The 12,767-nt window shown below is 40.2% G+C and overlaps 1 protein-coding gene across 1 annotated transcript in view; it reads left to right on the top strand.

The window, feature by feature from the left end:
* The window catches only part of SEL1L (SEL1L adaptor subunit of ERAD E3 ubiquitin ligase), a 50,409-nt gene that overhangs the window by 20,208 nt on the left and 17,434 nt on the right, over positions 1-12,767 (top strand). The window contains exons 7-12 of the mRNA XM_028506502.2: positions 1,820-1,873; positions 1,966-2,025; positions 3,861-3,942; positions 4,320-4,474; positions 6,773-6,829; positions 9,164-9,232. Of these exons, the coding sequence (XP_028362303.1) occupies positions 1,820-1,873; positions 1,966-2,025; positions 3,861-3,942; positions 4,320-4,474; positions 6,773-6,829; positions 9,164-9,232 (477 nt within the window). The remainder of the gene's footprint in view (positions 1-1,819; positions 1,874-1,965; positions 2,026-3,860; positions 3,943-4,319; positions 4,475-6,772; positions 6,830-9,163; positions 9,233-12,767) is intronic.

The following is a 12,767-nucleotide window of genomic DNA, read 5'->3' as shown; positions in this document are numbered from 1 at the left end:
GAGATGGACCGATTTTTCTGCAGAATGTCCTAGCTCACATTATCCATTTACTACTTCATGTCCTTTAGTTTGCTTTTCTATCATCTATATTTCCTATAAACTGGTGTCACAGCTACAGGCTAACAAACACAAGTAAAATATTTTTGGCCAGACTGCATTACAGGGATGTTCTGTATTCCAGATTTCATCACACCATTTGTTATATAATGTCTGTTTGATTCCCATTAATAATGGTAAGGTTGACCCCTGGATTTAGGGGGCAACATTTATTTAAAATGCCTTCCACCCTGACTGGTGTGGCTCAGCTGGTTGGACATTATCCCACAAAGTGAGGGGTTGCCCATTTGATTCCTGGTCAGGGCACATGCCTGGGTGGTGGGTTCAGTGCCCAGCCAGAGCACATACGGGAGGCAACCGATCAGTGTTTCTCACATCACTGTTTCTCCCTTTCTTTCCCTCTCCCTCCCCTCTCTTTAAAAATAAATAAACATTTTTTAAATTAAAAATAAATAAAATGCCTTCAATAATTCAGGTTTATTGAAGGTCTTAAATTTGCTTAAAGGTAAAATTTCTAGTCACAGTTAGAAGTCTGTTTTCAGACTATTTCAACATTTACAGGAATTGTAACCATTGTTTTCTGTAGGATTGAATATCTAACTAGACCACAATTCTTAAGTATTCTTGGTTTTAGTTTACAGACAGGTTATATTTTAATTGCTTCCTTTATTTTCAAAGCATTTTTCTCTTTGAATAAATCAGTTTATGTAACATTCCCGTATATGTTTATTTCCAGGAACATTGTGCCAGAGGAATAGTTTAATACTTGTTTTTTAAAGGCATCTTTTTCTTCTAGTAATAGAGCCTTGCAGTGCCACAGTGCTTTATTCATTGCGAAACACTCTCCACTGTAATTAATTCTGGCTGATGAAACAAAGCACCCAAATCACAGTGTCTTAACAACACAAGTTATTTCTTATGCCGGTCTGTGCAGCTCTCCTGCCTGCATCCCTCTCTTCCCCATGGCGACCCAGGGTCAGGAGCTGCTTCTGCCATGTCGCTGCACCATCTGGAACATGGGGCTTCTAAGCCATGAAGGAGAGAGGGCTGGAGGTGTCCCTGGGATGTTTTTGATAGCCCGGGTCTACAAACAGCCCTTCCAGCCAGCCCCAGGCACATGGCCCTACCTAATTACAAGGGATGTGGGAAATGCAGGAGAGCTCATGGATTTCGATGAGAATAGCACCTGCCTTCGTAACTTTAGCTTATACATGGATGTTATCAAGGAAGATCCTCGGAAGGCAGTGGGTAAAACGTTATTTACCAGTGCATTGTTCGATTGGTTGAATTTTTTAAGAAAACTTTGTGAAGTGACTTTTCTTCCTTGACTACTTCACCTTCACCCCTTGCTGCCTCTTAGTACTCCTGGGATAATGTGTTTTGGCAGTCTTTTATCCATTTTCATTGTGTATGTCCCTTTGCATTGATGTACTGACAAGAGTTGTTCTGTTCTCATAACAGTTATTCATCAAGACTAACTAAAAGCCATATTTGTGTTCTGCTTTGTTTTTCTCGTTAATAATTAAATTATCTTTAACCTTCAAACGGAATACTTTGACTTGTTTAACGTTATATTTTATTGTGTAATTTGTAATACCTTGAGTGAATTTCTGAGGCTCTTTAATTCCAAGTTGTACATACTTGAATAATTCAAATCGTTTTACATGTGAAGGTTCTTTCATTTTTTTTATAGTTTGTAAAACTATGTCTGTCTTGGATAAACTTCAACTAAAGAAGGAAATCTTACTCTTATCATTTTCAGGCTCTTGGCTTTCTCTATGCCTCTGGACTTGGTGTTAATTCAAGTCAGGCAAAGGTAATACTAGTAAAACTTTATTATATGTGACAATTTGAATTGAGTAACTATATGTACTCGTGTTCAATTAAGTATCTTTTGTTCATTCACAGGCCCTTGTATATTACACTTTTGGAGCTCTTGGGGGCAACCTAATAGCCCACATGATTTTGGTAAGTAAGACTTAACTGGAAGGATAGTAACATTGAGTAGCAAAAGAATTTTGATTAATGACTAGCACAACTTTTCTGACTTTCACAATTGAGATTTACTTATATTCACTAAGACCAAATATTCAGTTGAACATACCTCTTATTAACAAATATAGTAATCAAATCTACATGTGGATGAAAATTGGTAGAGTTCACAATTTTTCATTAAAGTGACTAGTTTGGCTGATTGCCCTTAAAGTAACTATCTGATAAATGTCTCTTTGTATTATTTATAAGTTGGAATTGTCTGTCAGAGTCATCTTTTATATTATTTGTCATAGATTTTACATTGAAATTGATGAAGGACTTGCTATATAAAGAACCAGTGGTCCTATAAAGTTTATTACAGACGATATTTTATGTGTTTTCTGATAACATTGATCACTTAAATGGCTTAGTAGTAACATACAGAATCTTTCCACTAAATTCTTCACTGCTGGGGTGTTTAATCTGCTTGTACTTCGACTGAGTCACATGGTCTCTAACCCATGTTACTGTGTTTCAAATGAATATGTAAATTCATCCTTATAGGAATACAAAGGATAGATTGAGCAGAAATGAGACTGAAAGTAGAAAAACCAGTCCAAAAATCTGGAAAAGTGTTTACAGGCTTGGTTATTGATGAGCTATGAGACTTAAAAAAGAAGGAAAATCTATTTTTCTGGCCAGCTGGGTGGATTCTAACTAATTTTGCTTATCTATTCCAAAAACATTTATTGAGTACGTGTCATTTGGATTCCAAAGATGGGTAAGATATAGTCCTGGCCCACAATAAGCTTTTGATAAGAAAGGGAGGCATAAATAAGGAGACCATTATCGTACAGCATGTGAATGGCAAGGAATCGCCTAGGAAGTCATCTAGCCCACACAGGCATTGGAAGGGAGGGATTTCAGGAGGTTCTTCTGGGGAAAGAAGCAACTAAACTAGACCTTGAGGGGTAGATAAATCGTGGTGAGGGAATGGAAGAAGCAGAGGGTTTCCAGGCAGCAGGAGCAATATAATATGCAAAGGGGGAATCTCGTGTTTGCAAGGAAATGCAAGCACTTCAGTGTAGCTGGAGGGTAGAGTACCAGGTAGTTCATGAGCAGGGCAGGTAGACGGGAATCACGTAAACAGCTGTATGTCATGCCAAGAAACTTGGACTTTGTCCTGTGTAGAAGGATAAACTGATGAGGGAGTTTAAGTAAGTGAAAACTAATTACTTACAATCTTCTTCAATAGTCACTACTGAATAAGAACATTAAACATTACACATTAATGCTCTAAGGATTGTTGATGTTTCTGAATTTACTTAGAGTCTGTTAAATGACTCCAGAGGGCTCTCCTTTCTGTTCTTTCCACTTTATACTTAGCTACTTTTCCCCTTCTTCTTAAGTCATTTATTGCTGTTCTGCTTCTGGTAGTCTCTTGACTTCCCTAGTTTGCTCATTTGTTGCTTCTTTGCTAGTTTGGAAGATTAACCCTTTTCTGTTAAAATTATGTCTAAAATCAGAATGAAATTTATTCTAAGCAAGAGCTTAAGTAATTTCCTCTTATAGGTAAAGTGCACACTACATACATAAAGGTCATGACATCTCTTTCGATTGCTCTGGGAAGTCTGTTTTCTATTTCCTAGTTTTTAGTTGGATTGCTGGAGTGGCTACATAAATTACTTCCTGACCTAAATAAAACTCGGGATGAATGAGGTGGTAGTGTGCTGGGATCACAAGACATCAGAGTTACGTTTTGAGTGGGCAGCCTTACTTGCCACTGAAGCAGGGGAAACTGCCGTCCTCTCATTGAAGCTGTGTTGCAGGGTTACCGCTACTGGGCCGGCATCGGAGTTCTGCAGAGCTGCGAGTCTGCGCTGACGCATTACCGCCTCGTTGCCAATCATGGTATCTTTTTTTTTTTTTTTTTTTTGCCTTTCACCTTACAAAACAGAAAACAGCACCAAAAAAATTTCATTTTAAATACACCTGTTTTTCTGTTGCACTACTTGAACTGTCATGAATGGCTCTTTTAAGTGGAATCATCTTTACGCTAATTTAAGAAATATGTACTTTTAAAAAAATTTTGCTGTGGGCTCCCCCTTAAATATTTTTTGGAAAAAAACTGAATTTATTTTAGACTGTTGTTTTGTACTCTATAGACTACTGTAGGAACAGTTTCCTGTAACATAGTGTCTGTCAGCATTTGGCAGCTGGAATCGTACTTCTCTGTGGGACAGCCCACTAACTTGCATCCACTTTATTACTTTGTTCCCCTGTTTCAGTGGCTAGTGATATCTCACTGACAGGAGGCTCAGTAGTGCAGAGAATACGGCTGCCTGATGAGGTGGAGAATCCAGGAATGAACAGCGGAATGCTGGAAGAAGATTTGATTCAGTATTACCAGTTCCTGGCTGAAAAAGGTGATGTACAAGCACAGGTATGTGTCTGCACATCTCATGGACCATCTTAATTCATTGTATATTCCAGTCTCTGGGGACAAGCCCTTACATCCATCAGTAACATTTTCATTGCTCTTAGCAGTTATTAGCTGCATTATTATTAGCTACGTACTAGTCCCACACTCTCAAGACATTCCGCTGGGATTCATCTGGCATGTGGGCTGGCCATTCATAGCCCCTAAAAGCTGGCAGGTGACACTCTTGTGCACCACAGTTGAAAGTCATTGCTTGAATGGAGCAGCACTACAGTGATGACGAAGCATCTTCACGGAGTCACCAAGGACAAAAACTGCCACGTTCTCCAAACAAAAAGTCTCTGGAACATTTGCAATTTCAGATGCTCCCCAGAACTATTTACTGTTTGTTTCCTTTGTTCAACTTGGATCATAATTTTCTCAAGGTCAAGGACAGAAAGAAATGGGCATATTTAATGTAAATGTATGATATCCATCAAAGTATCATATATAATTTGTTTTGTGGGTTATTTTGATAACATAATAAAAAGGAGAACTTCAGCATCTTTTTCCCATTGAATTTACAGTTGTCTCTGATTCAGAAATTATAGAGATTAGCAATAGATACTTTTTAAAACCAGTGTATTTTAAGACTAACAGAAGGGAGTATTAAGTAAAGAAAACACACACACACACATACACACACCCCCCCTATAGTGCAATGAAAGATCCAAATCTTAGCTCATGGAAATTTTACTAAAATTACATTTTTCCATTAAACATCTCTCTTTTACGTTAGAGACCAATTAAAATTCAAAACAATCCAAATGACCAGTGATGGGGAATTAGCTCAAATATGAAACTCCAGTTAATGGAATTCTATGCAGCCATTAAAAATATAGAATCCTATTTAATGTGGAAAGCTGGTTTCAATGTATTAAGTGAAAAACTCCAGTTAAAAAAAGCTCGTGTGTGGTATAGTGTATCATTTTCTTTTTTTCTTACTGAACTGTGACATGAACACAGAAAAGCACACAGATCTGAGCCGCACGTCTCAGTGAGTGATCACCAAGGGAGCCTCTCATGTGGGCATAACTAGCACCCAGGAGGCCCTTCTTAGGAACTCGTCATCACTAACTCCTCCCTCTCCACATAGGAAACCCACTGAGATGACTTCTGGCACTGTAGAATGGTTTGGCTACTTTCAAATCTTATGTAAAAAAAAAAAAATCATGCAGCTTGTTTTTGGGGGGTTTTTTTGTATCAGCTTCCTTTGCTCAGCATTGTGGTTCTGAAATTAACCCATGTGTTTTCATGTAGCTGTAATTACTTCATTTGCCTTGCTGTATGCTATCTCATTGTATGGGAATCCCACACTTTATCTGTTTTATCCTCCCCAGATTTGGGCTATTGTAGGTAACGCCCTGCATATATTCTTGTACGTGTCTTGTGCCAGTATTGTCCGAATGTTCATAGCGTTACAGATTTTGATATCTGGTGGAATATATTCTCCTATTGTCATGTTTTCTACATATTTTTTAATGCTAGAAGGTACTATTATTTTACATAACCCATATGATTTAGACTTACAAACTTGCCTTTCCATTTTTCTTTATCTTACTGCATCTTCAAGCTTCCCAGAATATTTTTCCTTCTTCCTAATTAACATCCTTTAGTATTTCCTTCAGAGTAGATTCATTGGTGGCCAATTCAGTTTTGGTTTATCTGAAAATGCTTTTATTTCTTCTCCATTTCAGAAAGATACCTCATAATAAAAGCATATACATTTTTAGGGGTTTTCCCCAATCTTTATTAAATTATCGGGGTGACACTGGTTTATAGGATCATACAGGTTTTACATATACATTTTCATGATGCACATTTTACTGCGTGCCCCCCACCCAAAATCAGACCATCTTCCATCACCATATATCGGAGCCTCTCCACCCCACCACCCCCTTCATGTAAGAGTGTAGTATCTTAAGGAGTATTGAAATTAAATCTTTCATTGCTTGAGTTACAAACAGAAATGTCTTTATGGCCAGGTGGTTTCTTGCTGGTGTAACGCAGGGGTGTCAAACTCATTTTCACCAGGGACCACATCAGCCTTGCTGTTGCCTTCAAAGGGCCGAATGTAGAGCTCCTTTGCCCCTAGTTAAGGAGTAGTTACACATAAACAGTCCTAAAATTACATTTGGCCCTTTGAAGGCAACCGTGAGTCTGATGTGGCCCCCGGTGAACATGAGATTGACGCCCCTGGTCCAATGTAATCACACTCCAGATGCTGCCATTGACTTTTGCATCATTTTTGTTCGTTTTCAGGTCGGTCTGGGACAGCTGCATCTGCATGGGGGGCGTGGAGTAGAGCAGAATCATCAGGTAACTTTCCTGGTCCTGCGGCTTTGCAGTTCCTGTTGTAGCAAGAGCTAATTTCCCAGACATATTTCTTGCTGAGTCAGTGACATCATCAAGCTTATGTTAGTAGGACAGTCATCACAAGTGAACTTTCAAGATCTAACTAACCCCTGAGGAAGCTGAACAATAAAATGTGATTATACCTCATAGGGGTGGAAAAGGTTTTGTTAATTCTAAAACCTAGTTTTCAATACTGCCAAAAATACATATACAGTGTCTTTGTTTTCTATAGGCATGTGATTAAAGTGAGTCTTAAGACTCCCAGGTAGAAAATATTTCATAGAACTGAGGAAAATTCATTGTTGAGTTATGAGAAATTAGGAGTATACCACTATAGTAATCGGATCTATATCAGCTCATCAGCTTTTGTCTGCTTTATGTCCTAAATATCACCCTCTTCTTTTCCATCAGTACACCTGTCACTTGCGTGAATTATCTACTGCCCGAATTTCATAAGCAGTGGCCTCTCTTTGTGAATCATGCATCCCATCATGTGGTTCCCTCACTTAAAGCTCTTGAGTGGTCCATAGTTTCTAGTAGCTTAAATACCAGCACCTTTAACGTGACCTCCAAGGCCCTGCATCCGTCTCTGTTTACCTCACCAGCTCCGTGCTTTCTCAGTCACAGGCACACGGACCTTTTCTCAGGCCTTTGAAAATATCAAGAACCTCTCTGTCTCAGAGCTTCTTGAATGCTGGTCCATCTGTCTAGAGCAAATATTTCCCAACCCCTTCCTTCACCTCACTAAGCCCTGGTCATCCTCCAGAACTCAACTGCAGTATCTTTTCTCCTGATGTCTCCTCTCACCCTCCACTCCAGGAATAGGTCAGGTACCACAGTTAGGATTTCTGAAAATCTGTGTTCCTTATAGCCCTTGTCCACTGTACATAAGTTAATTATGTAAATTAGTTAATTGGGTTGTTTCCTCTGCTAGAACATAAGGTCCAAAAGGGCATGGGTCATGTTTACCTTGTTTGCCACTCTTATTCCCAGCACTTGACAGTGTCTAACACACATCACCCTCTCGGTTAATCTCGTCAGACTCATAGAGCCATGCTTTCCTACCATGCCAGCTAAATATTCCAGTTAAGGTTATTTTATATACCATATCCCATCAACTTGAAGAATTAGATCATAACAAAACACTCTCACAAACAAAACTATGGCAAATAGCTATGTTTAAAAAAAATTTCAGATAGCATTTTGACAGCTTTTATTGTCTTTAGGTCATTAAAATGTATGTCGTTAGGCCAGTAAAGTATCAGATAAACTGGTTAATAAAATGATAGGTGAGAGACCAGAATTCTGGGTAAGTTTGCTGCATCCCTTTTATATAGCAGGTTTTGAAATATTCTTGTTGGTGTATGCTGCCTACCTGTGAAGCAACTAGGCAGTGATAAGTTATTTCACAGGCTCCAAAGCAGGAAGAAGAGGATTTCCCAGTGTATAACTGTATTCATTCAGTAAACATGGGAGTACCTGCTGTGTGCCATTCAGTGCTAGCCGTTCCAGATGTAATGCTGGACAGAACAGCTTCATTCCTTAAATCCTTACAGAGCTTCAAGTTTAGTGGAAGTGTTTGATATTTTTTAAATGATCATACCAAAATACATGTAATAAATTGTGATCATTGTCACTAAGGAGAACTAAAGGGTCCAATAACACATTAATGAGTGGGAGGTGGTAGTTATCTCTAAGGAGAGAAGTCAGTTGTCTCTGACTTTTAAGTTGAGCCTGGAGGTAAAATCTTCCCAGGCCAAAAAGAACAGAATGTGCATAGGTCCTGAGGCAGGAAGGAGCAAAATTGGTGTGTGCAGAGTGCAGGGAGCAAGAGGAAGCCAGCTGTACTGAGACAGACGGTGTCTGGTCCTGTCGGTCGGTATGTTCCCTACAGTACTTCAGGGGGCTGTGAAGACTGGCACGTTGAGATTGAAGAACAGTTGCTTTGGATAACCCCAAAAATAAAAGTAGGGAGATCAGGGAGGGGAGGGGAGTATTTGAGAAGTTCAGGTGAGAGATGATGTAGCTCAGACTAGAGTTGTGGTAGTGAAGGATAGTGGCTGCAGTCAGGACGTATTTGGTGGTAACAGGACTTCGTGATGAATCGGATATGAGAGGGAGAAGGGGGCGCTGGTGAACCTGGGAGCAACCAGTAGATGTCCTGTTGCCATTCACCTAAACTGAGATACTGCAGTATAACAAGATTTTTTTAAATGTTCCTGAAATAATTATTTTGGTTAAAAACCAAGGATGGATTCTATTAAAAACTAATTATTTTAATAAATTCTTTCCTCACAGCGAGCATTTGACTACTTCAATTTAGCCGCGAATGCTGGCAATTCACACGCGATGGCCTTCTTAGGAAAGGTACTGTACTCCTGTGAATATATTATGAAATAGCAAGAGGTGTTGGCAGAGTAAGTACATATTCTGTATTCAAGATCTACGATTTGCCAAAAATAAACTGGAAATAAAATTTCCAGTGCAAGCTTATTGTGTCTTATCTTAAGGCATTGCCAGTCTGTGGCATTTTCCTGGGTGACTTAAATGTAATAGCACTTACTCATCAGTATGTTAATTCTCCATTAATGTTAGCTACCACTATCTGAGCTCCTGCTTTTCATGTATCATAAGTAATAATGAGGAATTTATGCTATGCAGTTTTTTGGCAGTCTGTCGTAATTGCCAGTTAACTTCCATGCTAAATAGAGGCAATTAGATTTAGTTGGAATTGGCCTGCAGACCTTTCATTGTCTTAAATGAGGGAGCCATCACACACCTGTTGGTGTGGTCCGTTTCTCAAGAGCATGTTTAAATCTAGAGACTTACCGAATAGATTCCATATGTCATGGCACAATCTCATAACTTCCTTTTTCATTATTTTGAAAGCTGTTACAGTGTAAACAAATCAGTATTTTCTATTTTATTTATTTAATTTAAATTCTGTTTTATTCTTTATGCCATTACACTTGTTCCAATTTTTTACTTTGCCCTGACCCACCCAGACCCCACCACTCCCTCAGGCAATCCCCACGTCATTGTTTATGTCCATGGGTCATGCATATGTGTTCTTTGGATACTGTATTCCCTGTGCTGTATTTTACATCCCCATGACTATTCTGTAGCAACCAATTTGTACTTCACCTTTTTGCCCATCCCCCCCAACATTCTCTGTATCTGTGATTTTGTTTCTGTTCTGTTTTTTTTTTTTCATTTATTTTGGTTTTTTAGTTCAACTATCAATAGACATGTATTTATTGCCATTTTACTCATATTTTATCATATAATACTGGTTTGCTGGTGGTGAACTCCTTTAGCTTTTTCTTGCTGCGAAGCTGTTTATCTGTCCTTCACTTCTAAATGATAGCTTTGCTGGGTAGTATAATCTTTGTTGTAGGTCCTTGCTTTTCATCACTTTGACTATTTCTTGCCTGTTCCTTCCAGGCTGCAAAGTTTCTGTTGAGAAATCAACTGACAGGGTTATGGGAGCTCCCTTGTAGGTAACTGTTTTTCTCTTGCTGCTTTTAAGGTGTTGTCTTTAACTTTGGCATTTTAATTGTGATGTGTCTTGGTGTGGGCTTCTTTGGGTTCATCTTATTTGTAACCCTTAGAGCTTCTTGAACTTGTATGTCTGTTTCCTTCACCAGGTTAGAGAAGTTTTGTCATTTATTCAATAAATTCTCAATTTCTTGCTCCCTCTCTTCTCCTTCTGGCGTCCCCATGATGCAGTGTTGGTATACTTGAAGTTGTCCCAGAGGCTCTTTACACTGTCCTCATTTTTTTGGATTGTTTTTTCTTCTTGCTGTTCTGGTTGGGTGTTTTGCTTCCTTGTATTCCAAATCACTGATTGAATTCTCAGCTTCATCTGCTCTATTGCTGATTCCCCGGAAATTGTTCTTCATTTCAGTTAGTGTATCTTTCATTTCAGACTTCTTTTTTTTTATGTTTTCCATGTGATTTTTTATGATGTTGAAATTCTGTCTGGGTTCATGTACTCTCCCCCTAATTTCATTGAGCATCCTTACAACCAGTGTTTTGAACTCTACATCTAGTAGATTGCTTGTCTCTATTTTGTTTAATTCTTTTTCTGGAGTTTTGTTCTTTTCTTTCATTTAGAACATGTTTTTTTGTGTGTCCTTATTTCGGCAGCCTCCCTGTGTTTGTTTCTATGTATTAGGTAGAGCTGCTATGTCTCCCTGGCTTGGTAGAGTAGCCTAATGCAGTAGGTGTCCTTATAGGGTCCAGTGGCATAGCCTCCCCTATCACCCAAGCTGAGTACTCGAGGTGCACCCACAATGTGGGCTGTGTACACCCTCCCCTTGTAGCTGTGCCTTGATTGCTGTGGGCAGGTCAATGGGAGGAATTTACCCAGGCTGATCAGCTGAAAGGACTGGCTGTGACCACTGACCACTAACCTCTGACCGCTGTGGAGGAGTGGTACTTACCTAAGTAGGAGTCCATTGCCCTCTGAGTCCTACCCTTGAGTATGTCACTTGTGGAGGTGGCTCAGTGATAGTGCTCTGATGTGGCCTGTAGCTGTCCACTGGGTGCACAAGCTCTGGGTCCTCCCAGGAGGCACAGTCCAAGGTCAGCCACCCCCTGTGTTGTATCCGGGGCCACCCAGCATAAGCTACAAAGCAATCTGCAGATGGCTGCTACTTGTGCTGAGCTTGGAGGGGCCCAAGAGAGGCCAGGCTGTGAACCAAGGTCAGCTATGGCTAGTGCCAGGCCTGGGGCCACTTAGTGAGAGGGCTTGCTGAGGCAAGATGCTGCATGTTTGAGAGAATTGAGGAGCATCTGAGGCATGAGCCAAGACTAGCCATTCATATGGAAAAGCCACTGGAAACAGCGTGGGTGGGCTTGAAAGTTGGGCAGGGCGGAGCCTCAGGAAATCAACAGTATTGGGCGAACATTGTAAGCCAAGTTGATGGAGTCTCAGATGTGCTGCCTGCATACCAGCTCTGTGGGGAGGGCTCAGGGAAGGAACAGTGGCCTCTGTCAGCACTTCTGTCTGGGAGAATGCTGCCCCCCAGCTGTTGCCCTGAAGCCATGCACTTCAGTTCCTGCCCGCATGTCTCTGGTGCCTTTCAAGCTGCTGCCTCAGTGCTGGCTCAGAGGGAGTGAGTCTGAGTAAGTCCATGCACAGGTCCTTGAAGAGGAACTGCCTGGGACTGAAGAAGTTTCTGTCTTCCTCAGCCTCAGTCCCCACTGGTTTTTACAGCCAGAAGTTATGGGGTCTTCCTGGCACTGGAACCCCGGGCTGGTGGCCTGGTGTGGGGTTGGGACCTCTTACTCCCAGTTTTTATCCACCACATGTGGGTGTGGAACCAGCCCATTCAACATCTCCACCCCTCCTACCAGTCTCAGTGTGGTTTCTTCTTTAATTCCGTAGTTGTAGGGCTTCCATTCAGCTCGATTTCTGGCACTTCTGAATAATGCTTGCTCTGTAGTGTGGTTGTAATTTTAATGTGGTTGCATGAGGCGGCAAGCCGTGTTTCCCTACACCGCCATCTTGACTGGAAGACCAACCAGTGTTTTCGTCTGTATCCAAATCCTGAGGTTACGAGGCTCAGACAGACTAGATCTCAAAGGTTTTTCCAGACAGAAAATTCTGATCAGTATTTGCCACATGATCACAATTAGTTAACTGGGTCCTGAGAACTTTGCATTTAAACATTAAATGGTATTCCTCTCTATTCTCGTTCAGTATTTAAGAACTTTTCAATTGATACCTTTCGATTTTTGCTGTATTACTATCTAGCTCTACCTTAAAAATGATGTCATTTGTCATTAATGTGTAGGATAAAACTATTAGTCATTCTGTTCTTTTTCTTTGTCCTTTATCATGTTCCATACCTGATACTCTAATCATTTGGTGCCTGAAACATTTTAAAATAACCAT

The sequence above is a fragment of the Phyllostomus discolor genome, chromosome 1 (genome assembly GCF_004126475.2).
Source record: "Phyllostomus discolor isolate MPI-MPIP mPhyDis1 chromosome 1, mPhyDis1.pri.v3, whole genome shotgun sequence".
Classification (NCBI taxonomy): Eukaryota; Metazoa; Chordata; class Mammalia; order Chiroptera; family Phyllostomidae; genus Phyllostomus; species Phyllostomus discolor.
The sequence above is the reverse complement of the archived record's forward strand: the minus strand, read 5'-3'. Positions and strand labels throughout refer to the sequence as shown.